Source organism: Parambassis ranga, chromosome 8, assembly GCF_900634625.1.
Source record: "Parambassis ranga chromosome 8, fParRan2.1, whole genome shotgun sequence".
NCBI classification, from domain to species: Eukaryota; Metazoa; Chordata; class Actinopteri; family Ambassidae; genus Parambassis; species Parambassis ranga.
The window spans coordinates 2,783,677-2,797,083 of NC_041029.1; the positions used below are offsets into that span (position 1 = coordinate 2,783,677).

At 44.8% G+C, this 13,407-nt stretch overlaps 1 protein-coding gene across 3 annotated transcripts in view; it reads right to left on the reverse strand.

Moving 5' to 3' along the window:
* grapa (GRB2 related adaptor protein a) overlaps positions 1 to 13,406 on the reverse strand; it is a 34,157-nt gene extending 20,751 nt beyond the window's left edge. The window contains exons 1-4 of one of the 3 annotated variants that reach the window (XM_028411277.1): positions 2,189 to 2,985; positions 1,596 to 1,764; positions 835 to 894; positions 455 to 514 (exon numbers count right to left, since the gene is read on the reverse strand). In XM_028411277.1, the coding sequence (XP_028267078.1) occupies positions 455 to 514; positions 835 to 894; positions 1,596 to 1,764; positions 2,189 to 2,292 (393 nt within the window). In that variant the 5' untranslated portion in view covers positions 2,293 to 2,985. Of the gene's footprint in view, positions 1 to 454; positions 515 to 834; positions 2,986 to 5,770; positions 5,869 to 9,079; positions 10,499 to 13,381 lie in introns of those variants that run through there. The other 2 variants (XM_028411279.1, XM_028411278.1) reach the window with 2 other exon arrangements.
* Position 13,407: the final 1 nt, after the last annotated feature.

Sequence of the window (13,407 nt, forward strand, 5' to 3'; positions counted from 1 at the left end):
CAGCAGCAGTAACTAGGAGGACACGATGCTCAAACTGGTCTAGCCTCATGGTGGAGGTCAGAACACCGCCCATCCCCCACAATACACAGTATGACAGCAGCATACAGTGTTACAGAGAAATATAGAAGACTTTTAAAACAGGACTTTAATAAATTATCAATTATTCACCTCATGAATGCTGCTGGTAGGAGAGGCAGGTGGGACAGGATCAGTCTCCTGTGGACTGTTCTAGGGACAGAAATGGACAAAGTTAATCACTAAACAATCAAAGTTGAACATTCAAAGTGTAGAAGCTCATGATGTGCAATAACAAAACAATTGTATACTGAGAGAATGACAACATACATGATATTTTAAGATTGTAAACAGACATGTGATTAGGATACATGCATATAATGTTAAAGAAATATCAAAGATTTTTAAACAGGACTTTAATAAATTATCAATTATTCACCTCATGAATGCTGCTGGCAGGAGAGGCAGGCGGGACAGGATCAGTCTCCTGTGGACTGTTCTGGGGACAGAAATGGACAAGCAATAAGCACTAAACATCTGAAGTTGAACATTCAAACTGTAGTTATTTGTGTTGTGTGATAAACAAACAATTATATACTGACAAAATGTCAATACACGTTATATTTTCCTCAAGAGTGAGAATTCATTTCAGCATAAACACTGACCATTAAAAACATAGAGTTGATTGAGCTGATTTTGTTATTAAGCTGCACAATACTGCCCACCCCACACAATACACAGTATGACAGCAGCATACAGTGTTACAGAGAAATATAGAAGATTTTAAAACAGGACTTTAATAAATTATCAATTATTCACCTCATGAATGCTGCTGGTAGGAGAGGCAGGTGGGACAGGATCAGTCTCCTGTGGACTGTTCTGGGGACAGAAATGGACAAAGTTAATCACTAAACAATCAAAGTTGAACATTCAAAGATACTTTTTGATGTGCAATAACAAAACAATTGTATACTGAGAGAATGACAGACATTACGCCTTGTCCAGATTTTTTCAGCCTTCAAATAAAATGACTAGTCACTACAACAATTCAGTCAAATTATTTCATGCATCCACGCGGCCTGGATCATTTCTCATGCGCGCTGCTTTATTCCCACATGTAAGATGTTTATAACGCGGATCAATAATGAAGTGCAAAGAAGCCGAGTAGTGAAACTCGTGCTGATGCACTACGAGTGCACTTTTCATCGCTTTCACTCCGCGGCCCGTCTCTTTGCTTAGAAGACGCTTTAATGCTGCGTTTAAAAGAATAACATCAGCTGTAGATGCATCAGGAGCGGATCTCTTTACTTAGCTGCTCACATGGAGCAAGAAAAGACACGGCAGACATGCTGGAGCGTCGGCACAACAACATCCCGTTTCAGCCGAGTTGTTCCGGTGAAAAAAGTGTTTCGGTGGCCGCGTGTTATTAACTGACTTAAAGTTATGGTTAAAGTTTCCATTTAGCTGAACCTGGTCCAATAAGCACGTTAGGTTTAACTAGCTAGCGATGCAAAAAACAAACCTGGCAAGACTAGCTTGTTGAACTAGTGTAGCTGTGTGTCTGGAGTTAAAAGCCTTACCTGCGTGATCCTCGCCATGCCAGGTGAAACGAGTCCACGTGACGAGAGGGCAGAGACGTTCCTCAGAGCAGGGAGGGGGGGGGGACTGCTGACTCCATGTGTGTGTGTGTGTCGCAAAGGTTTCCCCCGGGTCCTAAAGCCGGCCACCCGCGCCCGGACAGATATAACCCTTTTTATTGTTATTAAGTAAGTGTACTCAACAAATCAATGAGTGGATGAGCCAGAACTTTCTCCAGCTCAATGCAGATTAGACAGAAGTGCTTGTTTTTGGCCCCAAAAATGAAAGCTCTTAGATCAGACCTGAATTTTAACAACCATATAAAAGCTATTACTATGTTGGCCTATTACCACCTGAAAAACATTGTTAGGATCAAAGGCTTTCTGTCCAAACAAGACACAGAAAAACATATTCACGCATTCATTTTCAGTAGGATTATTATAATGGCATTCCACAGGTCTTAACAAAAAATCAATCAGGCAGCTACAGCTGGTCCAAAACGCTGCTGCCTGAGTTCTGACTAACACCAGGAAACTGGACCACATCACACCTGTACTCAGATCACTGCACTGGCTTCCTGTGAGTCAAAGGATACATTTTAAAATTTACTCTTGGCTTACAAAGCACTAAATGGTCTTGGACCAAAATACATTGTGGATTTGTTGGTTCCCTATGAAGCATCCAGACCCCTGAGATCATCAGGGACAGGCCTACTGTCTTCAACCTCAGTCTGCAGCTGGGGAGAGTGCCTACCCTGTGGAAAACATCCTGTGTTGTTCCAGTCCCAAAGAGAAACTGCCCTCAGGAGCTGAACGACTACAGACCGGTGGCACTCACATCACAGCTGATGAAGACAATGGAGCGGCTCATCCTCGACCTCCTCAAGCCCCAAGTGCATCAGGCTCAGGACCCGCTACAGTTTGCCTACTGGGCAGGTGTGGGTGTGGAGGACGCCATTCTCTACCTCCTACACCGTGTTCAAGCACATCTGGACAAAGGGAGGGGCACAGTGAGGATTCTTTTCTTGGACTTCTCAAGTGCCTTCAACACCATCCAGCCCCTGCTGCTACTGGACAAACTGAGGGAGATGTCTGTGGACCACTACTTGGTGTCCTGGATTGCTGACTACCTCACGGAGAGACCGCAGTACGTCAGGCTAAAGGACACCACATCAGACACTGTCATCAGCAGCACTGGAGCTCCCCAGGGGACGGTGCTGGCCCCCCTCCTCTTCACCCTTTACACCTCAGACTTCTGCTACAACTCAGAACTGTGTCACATCCAGAAGTTTGCAGAAGACACAGCCATCGTGGGCTGTATCAGGGATGATGGAGAGGATGAGTACAGAAGTGTAGTCAGTGACTTTGTCACCTGGAGTCAGGTGAACCATCTCCAGCTTAACACCTCAAAGACTAAGGAGCTGGTCATTGACTTCAGGAAGTCCAGCCCACAGCCACGTCCAGTGACCATCAGGGACGACGAGGTGGAGATTGTAGGCAGCTACAAGTACCTCGGGTTGTGGCTGGACAACAAGCTGGACTGGACATGCTGTACAGATCACCTGTACAAGAAGGGCCAGAGCCGTCTGTACTTCCTGAAGACTGGGAGCCTTCAACATCTGCAGGAAACTCCTTTGGATGTGCTACCAGTCTGTGGTGGCCAGTACACTTTTTTATGCTGTTGTCTGCTGGGGGGTAACATAAACAAAAGGTGTACTAACAGGCTGGACAAACTGATCAGGCCGGCTCTGTGGTCGGCATGAAGCTGGACTCCCTGGTGACAGTGGCAGAGAGGAGAACACTAAGAAAACTCCTGGCTATTGTGGACGATGCCAGTCATCCTCTGCACACTGTCATCAGAGCTCAGAGGAGCCTGAACAGTCACAGGCTGCTCCTCCCCAAGAGCAGGACCAACAGACTCAGAGACTCCTTTGTCCCCCGATCCATCAACTCTACAACTCTGCTTTTGGCAGGAGGGGGAGAAGGAGGGAGGAGCACAGCCCGCTGATACAACACACCTGCAATAATTTACATGTGCAATAATCCATCTGTACCATCTATGCTGCTGTGCAATGTTGGTACAGAATTCCTCTTATCTTTTATTTTTTACTGTACTATGTTCTATTCTATTCTACTTAACTCTTGCTCTGTCGGTGTTGTATTGCTGCTGGTAACCAAATTTCCCTGAGGAGAAAATCTATTCTATTCTATTCTATTCTATTCTATTCTACTATGTGTACCCAGGGTCAGGACCAAACTAAGTGAAGCAGGGTTCAGTTATTCTGCCCCTCACCTGTGGAACAATCTTCCTGAATACCTGAGGTCTGCTCAAACAGTCACTTTATTTAAATCAGGCCTGTTTACTGCAGCATTCTCTTCAATTTCATTGTATTCATGGTTCCTAACTGAACTTTTCTCATTTAATCTTTCCCACTTAATCTTTATGATTTTAATTTCTAAGTTGTTTGTTTTAAAATGTTATTTTTTATTCTGTGATCTTAATGTCTTCTGTAAAGCACTCTGAATTGCCTTTTGTATGAATGGTGCTATATAAATAAACCTTGCCTTGCCTATTGCCTATTGACCCTCTGGTATTCCTTGAATTAGGGTGACTGTATGAATTAGGGGGACTGTGTATCCATCAGCCAATCAAAACCTGCGAAATATACACTTGTGTGAATAATTAATTAGGTGGTGTACTACCCGGACCCACCGGCAGGGGCGCTATGTTGATACACAGATTATACACAAAATCATGAAAATGTGTAATAGAAGGACTTTTGCTGAAAATTAGTATATGGGCTTTCTAAGCCAATAGAAACACATCTACGCTGTTAGAATTAGGCGGACACTGGCCCTGTCTGACTAATTCAAAATGTCTGCCTAGTGTCGGGGTGTATTCATACCAATTGTCCGTTTAATACACAAAAACCAACACACACACACACACACGTCTGACTGCAGTGTGTGTGTGTGTGTAGAGGAGCAGGACTTTACTTTCCAACTTTTCCAACACACCGACTAAAACACACACGGACGGATTCAGAGGCTCAAACACTGATCGGTGGCGACAGGAAGTAAAAGAGGAGCTAAAGGTGAGAAAAACAAATGTGTCATACTTGTGAAGTTATTTTTAAAACACGTTGCTAAATATGCACAAAAAAAACTCAAAACGCTGCTTTTCAGCTGTCAACCTCAGAGCAGAAGTAATCGTGTCATTTTTCATTTCGCTCATTAGTTTAGCTCAGCGGAGCATTTTGTTTGTACGCAGCGTTAAAATAAACCTGCTTCATCAGTCAGAGAGAGAGAGAGAGGGGACAGACTGTGCCTCCGCTCAGGCCATAAGGTCAAAGCTTCTGCTTCATGGCAGTGCAGAGACATGAGGAGGACGAAGAAGAGGAGGAGGAGCAGGAGGTGGAGGAGAAGAGGAGGAGCAGGAGGAAGAGGAGCAGCAGGAGGAGGAGGAGAAAGAGGAAGAGGAGCAGGAGGAAGAGGAGCAAGAGGAGGAAGAAGAGGAGGAGGAGCAGGAGGTGGAGGAAGAAGAGGAGGAGCAGGAGGAGGAGGAGAAGAAGGAGGAGGAGGAAGAGGAGCAGGAGGAAGAGGAGCAGAAGGAGGAGGAGAAGAAGGAGGAGGTAAAGGAAGAAGAGGAGGAGCACAAGAAGGAGGAGAAGGAAGAGGAGGAGGAGGAGCAGGAGGAAGAATAGCAGGAGCAGGAGCAGGAGGAGGAGGAGCAGGAGGAAGAGGAGCAGCAGGAGGAGGAGCAGGAGGAGGAGGAGGAGGAGGAGGAAGGGGAGGACAGCTTGCAGCACTGTGCACAAACTTAACAACTCCAACATCAGTGTTCATTAACGAGCCGCTGGAAAGTTGTCGGATCTGTGTTTGTCACAGAGAGCCCAGCTGGTGTACGACCATCTGATGGAGATACAGGGTGCACCAGCAGCATGCCTGCACACACACACACACACAGTGCTGTATCATGAGCGGTTACGTAAGGCGCCCAGGGAGCGCGGTCCTCTGGGTACGCCGCCTTATGTTTGTTGGAGTGCAGATGTCCACAGCCCGGAGCTTTTGCTGCACTCATCCTCATCCTGATGAGCAGCTTAGATAGAGCCGGGCTGGATGTGTGAAAACCAATCAGCTGAAGGTGTGTGTGTGTGTGTGTGTGTGTTGGTACTTACGCATGTGGCCGCAGGTTAATGTAGTTTTTTGGCACAAAGCCCTTCCTGTTATGGAGCTCAGCTGTGTACCAGTTAGGATCATCCTCCATGTTGGTGATCTAGGAGCACACACACACACAGATGAAGCGATGCATATAATGTGTAGGCTGTGACTGTGAGGTTAAAGGTCACCATCATTCCTCTCAGCTCTCATCCATCTTTGTGTGAACTCTCGGCTCACTGATAGGATTACTGGAGAGCTCAGGATGCTGCAGACTGGTCTTGATCACAGCATGAAGGCCAGCGGACGCTTCATCAAAGTGTCACAATTCTGATTTCATAATCAATTAAACTGTCCGACTTTGCTCTTTTTTGAGCTGCTGCATCCTTCTCGGTCTGATATGACCCCAGGCTTTTGGTGGAGCTTTATAAAATGACTCCAGAATATCACCGTCCGCCCCACTCTGATGGCGATATTGTAGTCATGTGACCGTGCTGTAGCTGGTTTATAGCGTAGTATTAGTGTAGCTGCTGCTGACCTCACTGTGCATCATGCTGTGATGGTGACTTTGATTATCTGACAGTAGAATGAGTGATGTGATGAGGAGAGCTGCTGTGTTTTGTCAGTTACTCAGCATTCTGATCCAGCTGTGACACACCTCGTCAGGTTTGCTCTGTCTCTGACACATTTTTATTAAAAAAAAATACCCCCCCCCCCTTGATGCTTCGTCTGTCATTTATCAGCCAGACAGAAGAAATTAGAGTAACGTGTAGTAGAAACATCCTGCGGCGCTGATGGAGCGCAGCTCTGCCTAAAAACTTGTCCCGTCCTCTCTCTGCCTTCACAAACTTCATTTCATGCCTCAGCTGTTTGGGATGGTTACACTGCACATTTTAAAGCTGTGTGGCAGGCCGTGGAGTGATTTACTGTTCATCGCATCAATCAATCAATCACAGTCACACAGAGCCCCTTTTTTAAAAAAGATGCTGCTTTCAGCCATATGTTGGAGTGTCTGTGGTCTACAGGCTGCACTGACCCACAGTGGAAAATGTCCAGCCACAGCCTGTTAATCTGCCTCCACCTCAGTGATGATGTAGCTGTCTCCTGTCAAAGTGCTTCTTCTTAACACACAGTTTGTCAGTGAAGACTGATAAACAGCTCAGGTATGGCTGCTGCGTGCACACACACGCGCAGGGTAACAGGAAGTAAACACATTCTTCTTTTATGTCACAGAAGAAGAGCTTTGTGTCCCTCGCATTAAACTTGGCTGCGCTGTCTTCCAGATTTTTTTATTCATCTATTTTTATCGTTCCTTTATGAGTCAACGCTCCACTCGGTGCCACTGATCCACTTCCACATGGCGACTGCACAAAAACAACGTTTCCCAGCAGACTGCTGGTGCCTGACTGTATCTGCTCTGTGTGAGGAGGAGGAGGAGGAGGAGCATCTCACAGGTGGAACAGTAAAAAGACATTTCACACAGCACCACCCGAGGCGTTCTGAAGCTGTGAAGCTTCGGCCATCTGGTGCATGAACGCAGCAAATGAGAGGAATTATTTAGAAGCGCTGTTTGACCCAGGCCTGAACCGGAGCTGCTGACAGAGACAAGACAGACGCTTATCTCAGCGGGAGGAACCCGAGTGTGGCACACAAACTCACGCTCCGGTCCCACTCTACTGACTGTGAGCAGCTACAGTAACAGCTCGCTGAGGGAGGCAGAAAGGAGCAGCGTGCTCACCACCAGCACCACCTCCCAGAATCCACACGCAGAGTGCAGAGTTCCACGGAGAGGCTGAACTCCAGTGGGGTCACTGATCTCACAGCTGCCGCTTCACACTCCACACAGCTCTTTAATTCTGAGGCGCACTGTCAACGTCTTATGGGGACAGTTTCTACGCCGATAACTTCACACACTGTTACACAACCATTCACAGAATCAGACCCGTTTGAAGGAAGATTATTGCTCCAGTGTCTGTACTCTAAACATCACACTGCAGCTGCACCGTACGGCCAGAAGCATGTGGACAGAATGACCTCCGTGCTTCTGGCTCCTGTGCAGCCCATGCAGCATCAGTAAAGTCTGATGAAGGGTGATGAGGTCAGGGGTCAGGGGTCAGGTGGCTTTGACCTCAGGACAAACCGGTTCAGTCATTTCTTTGAGCTGTTCTGTGTCAACACACACACAAAGTTGATTTTATGCATAAATGTCTGCTAATTATGTCACATCCTCCACTTTACACGTTATATCTGTTGATATTATTTTATTTTATGTTTTCAACAGAGTGAGAGGACACGCTCTCACCTGAGCGTGTTCTAGCGTGTGAATTCACTTGCCTGACCACAGAGTTTACTGCTCTCAGGCAAGTGGGTAACCACTATCGTCAAGCCCTGTAAATACTCCTTATGTCATATACACTCTAACAGCTAGTGGTGAATGGAGATTGTGTGTAATTTTCCACTTGTTTGTCCATCAAACGTCAGAATACACTGATTGATTGATTGATTGATTGATTGATTGATTGATTGATTGATTGATTGATTGATTGATTGATCTGAGATCTGAGATTTCCCTGAGGTTCTCCTCCATTTTTACTCCTGCTGCACTTTTTTACACGACCACAGGGGGGCGCATGACTACATCGTTCCCAGTCCAGCAGTTGACACCGAGTTTCCAGTCTTTATGCTAAGCTAAGCAAAGCTAAGCTGCTGCTGGCAGTCTTCTTGTATATATCAGACAAACAGCAGCCACCGTATTAAAGGGGGTCAATGGAGACCGACTCACTTTACATGCCAGTCCTCAAGTGGCTCCTCGAGGAACTGCAGTTTGTGAGTTTTGTTTTTAATTATTTGGTTATTGCTGTGATTACATTAGATTTGATTACAAATATATAAAAATATATTTGATTACATGTACATCCTGTCTCACCAACAAAACATCTATTAAGGATAAAACATATTTCCCACCTTGTCTTACAAATGTTTCAATTAATTGATGATAAAAAAAACAGTTCAGTCCTTCTGTACTGTGCTGGTTTTTCATAGAAGTCTCTTTTTAGTGAGCAGCAGCACCTGGATACACAATGTCAAGAGTGGCACACGCTAAAGTTATAATTGCTGTAATTATCTCAGCGGAGGCAGAAAGAGAGCAGAGAGGAGGCTGATCAGAGGGTCTGCTGCTCTGTAGATAGATAGATAGATAGATAGATAGATAGATAGATAGATAGATAGATAGATAGATAGATAGATAGATAGATAGATAGATAGATAGATAGATAGATAGATAGATAGATAGATAGATAGATAGATAGATAGATAGATAGATTTCTTACCTTGAGTAGGTCTCCCTTGTTGAAACTGAGTTCATCGCCCTCTGTGGCACGAAACGTGTAGAGTGCCACTGCTTCCATGCTGAAACCTCCAAACACACACACACTCACACACACACCAGACACACACTCCGGCTCCCCCACGAATGCCCCTGGCAGTGGGGGTAAAAGTGTGAAACAGAAACAGATCACAGAAAAGATGCAATGGAATAACAGACAGGAAGGGAAGAAGAAGAAGAAGAAGAAGAAGAAGGAGGAGGAGGTCTTGATGTCTGCCCGCTGAGCAGCAGAGAGCGAATGAGAGCGTCAGAGAGAGAGAGAGAGAGAGAGAGAGAGAGAGGGAGCTCAGCAAGGGGAAAAACACGACTGGCTGCTGCTCAGCAACACACTGTCATGAGTAACACTCAGAGAGAGAGAGAGAGAGAGAGAGAGAGAGAGACGGATCAAGAGAGTGGGAGGCACTTCCTGTGTATATATTTATCTTACACACTCCTGTACTCTCTCATTGTGTGTGTGTGTGGTTTGTTGTCACTCGGCTGACATCCTGAGCTGTATTTTCACACCTTCGATGTGAACAGTGAGCTAAGGGTTAAACTCTTTCTGGCTGCTTCTGATTGGACGGTCTCCTTCATGGTCGGGGCAGTCCCAACATGGCAACTCGTCCGCAAACTTTACCTCATAAGACAAATCCCCAGAATGTATTTCCTCAGTATGTCAGTTGTGGTTTCATGAGGGATGCTGACGACTTGCAACTACTACAACTTGCCACCTATCAAAATATGTTGTGTGACCAAAACTAAACGGACACCTGGCCTGTTTTAGGTGTGAAGGTGTAAATCTTATTGCTGCAGTCCAAACCTCCATTAATGGCTCATTGTTGCAGCTTCAGAGCTGATAATCTGGATTAAGATGATCGCTTTGTGTGCTTGTTGGCTTCCTTTGGTGATGAAGACCTCATCTGCACTTTGACGTACAAAGATACCGTGTGAGTGGAGGAGCTGTGGTTTGTTCGGTGTGATCAGTCCAGGAAACAGACCGACGTCCACCAGGAAACTTACAGCTGCTGTCTGTGTGTGTCCAACAAACAGCGTGGGTGATCCTTCAGCTTGTGTGTCTGTGGGCGGTTCTTTGGTCTTTGTCTGCCACAGCGCTGTTCATAGCTCGCTCTTTTGTTCGGGCCTCTCAGCTGACGCGGTGACATCACTTCCTGTGTCCTTTTCCAGCAGTGTCAGCGCCGGATGTTTTAAGGTGAAAACATTCATGAAGCGCCTTCATCCTTCATCTCTTCACATGTTTCCTTTAACTGACATACAGCACCGTGTTACGCACAGACAGCTCTTCCTCACATCCTGGGGGGGGGGGCGTGAAAGCAAGTGGGCACCGGCGGAAAAAGCCGTTGGGCACAAAGTTTCTCAGCTTCCCCTTAAAGACACAAAGAGACACAAAGTTCAGTTTCTCACTGGCTGGTCCTCACTCCGCTCCTACAGCCTGATGAAGACGTTTGACAGCTTTGCCCGCAGCTCGTTGTCCCCTGTTAAGTGAGAAGTTCACTTCCTGTTTCCTCTGGCTGTTCACACTTTCCACTTTTATGCACAAATTGCACAAGTTTAGTGATGTTAATATGAAGATTTCTTCATTTATGCTGCTTTTTTTGAGTGTCACTCGACTGTTGAAGGTTGCAGTTGTAAAGGTTTTACATGCTTCAAACACATGCATGTGCAGTGACCTAAAACATCTCCTCAGAGATCCTATGAGTGATGTCACAGTCACAGGTTTGCAGCATTTGTGCAGCATGTTTTAGCAGAAATCAGGCAAATTAAGGATGTCCTTGTGCGTGTGTGTGTGTACCAGAGGAGGGGGACTCGAGTCACATGACTTGATTCAAGTCAGAATCGAGTCGCAAATTTGAGGGACTTGAGACTTGCTTGACTAACACTGAAAAAAGACTCGACTTGACTTTGACTTGGTTTTCATGACTTGGGACTTACTTAGACTTGAATGACTTGAAAGGACTAAAATATTTTAATATAAAGATCTGCATTTTTTACGGTCAGTAAACCACCACCACCATTCAACTACAACTATTTTGGCCCAGCGTAATGACACATCCACCCGAATGTCCATACGTTTTTTGGCGCAGCGTATCTTCAGCATACATTGACCGATTTCATATAAGTAAGATAAGTGTTCTGCCCCTCCCTGGACACAGGCTAGTTTTATTGAAAAGTGAGGCACATTTGCATAATAGATAAACAATTTGTCAAGACCCTCGTTGGTATTCCCATATTGGGACATGTTGCCCTTTTATCTCCACCTACTAATTATAATAATTGGTCTAACATATTTATGACTATGAAACCCTTTGTCCCTTCTATGTTGGATGATTTATCTTAGTCCATGCCTCCTAGTGCTTCGGCCTTCACCGCATCAAAGAGTTCCTCCCTAACTCTCTGTAAGAGTTATAGATGTGTTTTTCTCAAAGTGTAAGCATATATAATCGAGTACATGTCAGTGCGTAAATAACCTTATATACTTCACAATTGCCAATGGGTTAATAATCACATGCATAACAATCAGCTTTGTAAATGTTTAATTTCAACATATCAAGCTATTGTTGCATTATTACGTGAGTCAGTGAAGAATATTTATTTTGTTAACATTATAAATGTATCCTAAAGTCAATATTTTTAGGGACACTTAATGAGCAATAGATTTTCTTCTTTTAAACATTCCATTGTGAGCATTTTAAAAATAAGACCATTTTTGTATGACTTGACTTGTGGCTTGCTTGAGTCTCAGCACATTGACTTGGGACTTGAGACTTGAAGGTTATGACTTGAGACTTGCACATCAGTGACTTGATCCTGTTTCATGCTTTCTGTCTTCTCCTTTCTGCTGATTTCACCTCGTGTGACCTGTCACATTCTGCTGACTGATATTTAAATGAATATGACTCACATGCGTCGCTGAGATTTAGCGGAGCCTGAGCTGCTGGTGTGACAAACGCTGTTCAGTTATGTAAAACACTGTGCAGCTGATCTGGAGACGGCCATATATTCAGATATATTGTGATAAAGCAGAGAAGACCTTTGTGTGATGACCACAGGACTCAGAACACTCAGTGAGTCTCTGATGATGAGGATTATTGTGAATGTGTTTAATAATAATTAGCTTCAATCGATTTTTAAACCGGGGGTCATCAGTGTTGATCATAAACTGAAAGGACGCACAGGGCTGCAGGGACTCTGTCTAAAAGACATTGATGACAAAAGTGGGACTCTCCTGACCTCTGCTGGCTAAAACTGGAACTGCAGGAGAGCTGCACCTGATAACCAGGAGGCCCAGGCTTGATGATGCACAGAAGCAAATGCGATTATCTGGTAATAATAAAGTGAATTGGTCTTAAATGTCAAGGTGACACAATTCGCTTTAAGTGTGTTTACAGTCTGCTGAAGTAAATATTGGAGCCACCTTTAACCTTTAAGGTTCGGGGTTATTTTGTTGTTGTGTGCATTATTTTTTGCCAAAAACAAGTGTTCTATTGATAACTTGGTGATGTCATTATGAAAATGTGTGTGAATGATCTTATATTGTTACGTCTGTGTTTGGTGTGCAGGCCTGTTAAACAGCACACTGATGTGTTTCCGGGTTTGTATGTTGATCTCAGATCTGTGTGGTTTTTGGTGAAGGTCTGCAGACTCTGCCTCTCGAACAATAAAACTAAAGCTGTTAATACTTATTAACATATTTGTCAAATGTGCTCAGCGTAGCCTGTTCACACAGCAGCTACAAACTAAAGCTTAATGACAGATGACCAAAGACCAGAATGAAAGTCAGTGCGGGCCAAGAGAGGGAGTGACAGGCAGTTTACTGAGGTGTAACACACACACACACACACACACACACACACTTCTATTCATAGCTCACTGTACTCTTTAAAGGGAATCTTTCCCTATTCATAGAACCTAGTGTGTGTGTGTGTGTGGCCTGCCTCTGTGTAGACAATGGGATGGTCTGATTGATGGAATGCTGTCCTGCAAAGTTTGGTTCTGACACACCTACAACACACACATCATGACATGCACTTACTTGTGTAATAAGCCTGACTGAAGAAGAACGTGGTCTCTGAGTGAAACCTGATTTACCTGAGAGGTCTGTTCGGCCACCAAAAATTAAAAAGTAGCATTATGTTTGTGTGATAATAGAACATATAAACAGCTTTGTCGGTGCTGTGTAGTCTCCCTCACGCTGCTGTAAGATCCCTGAGAAATAAAAACATTATGAGCCCCGCGGCTCCAAACTTACATCCAGGACTCCCTGGGAGGGGTCTG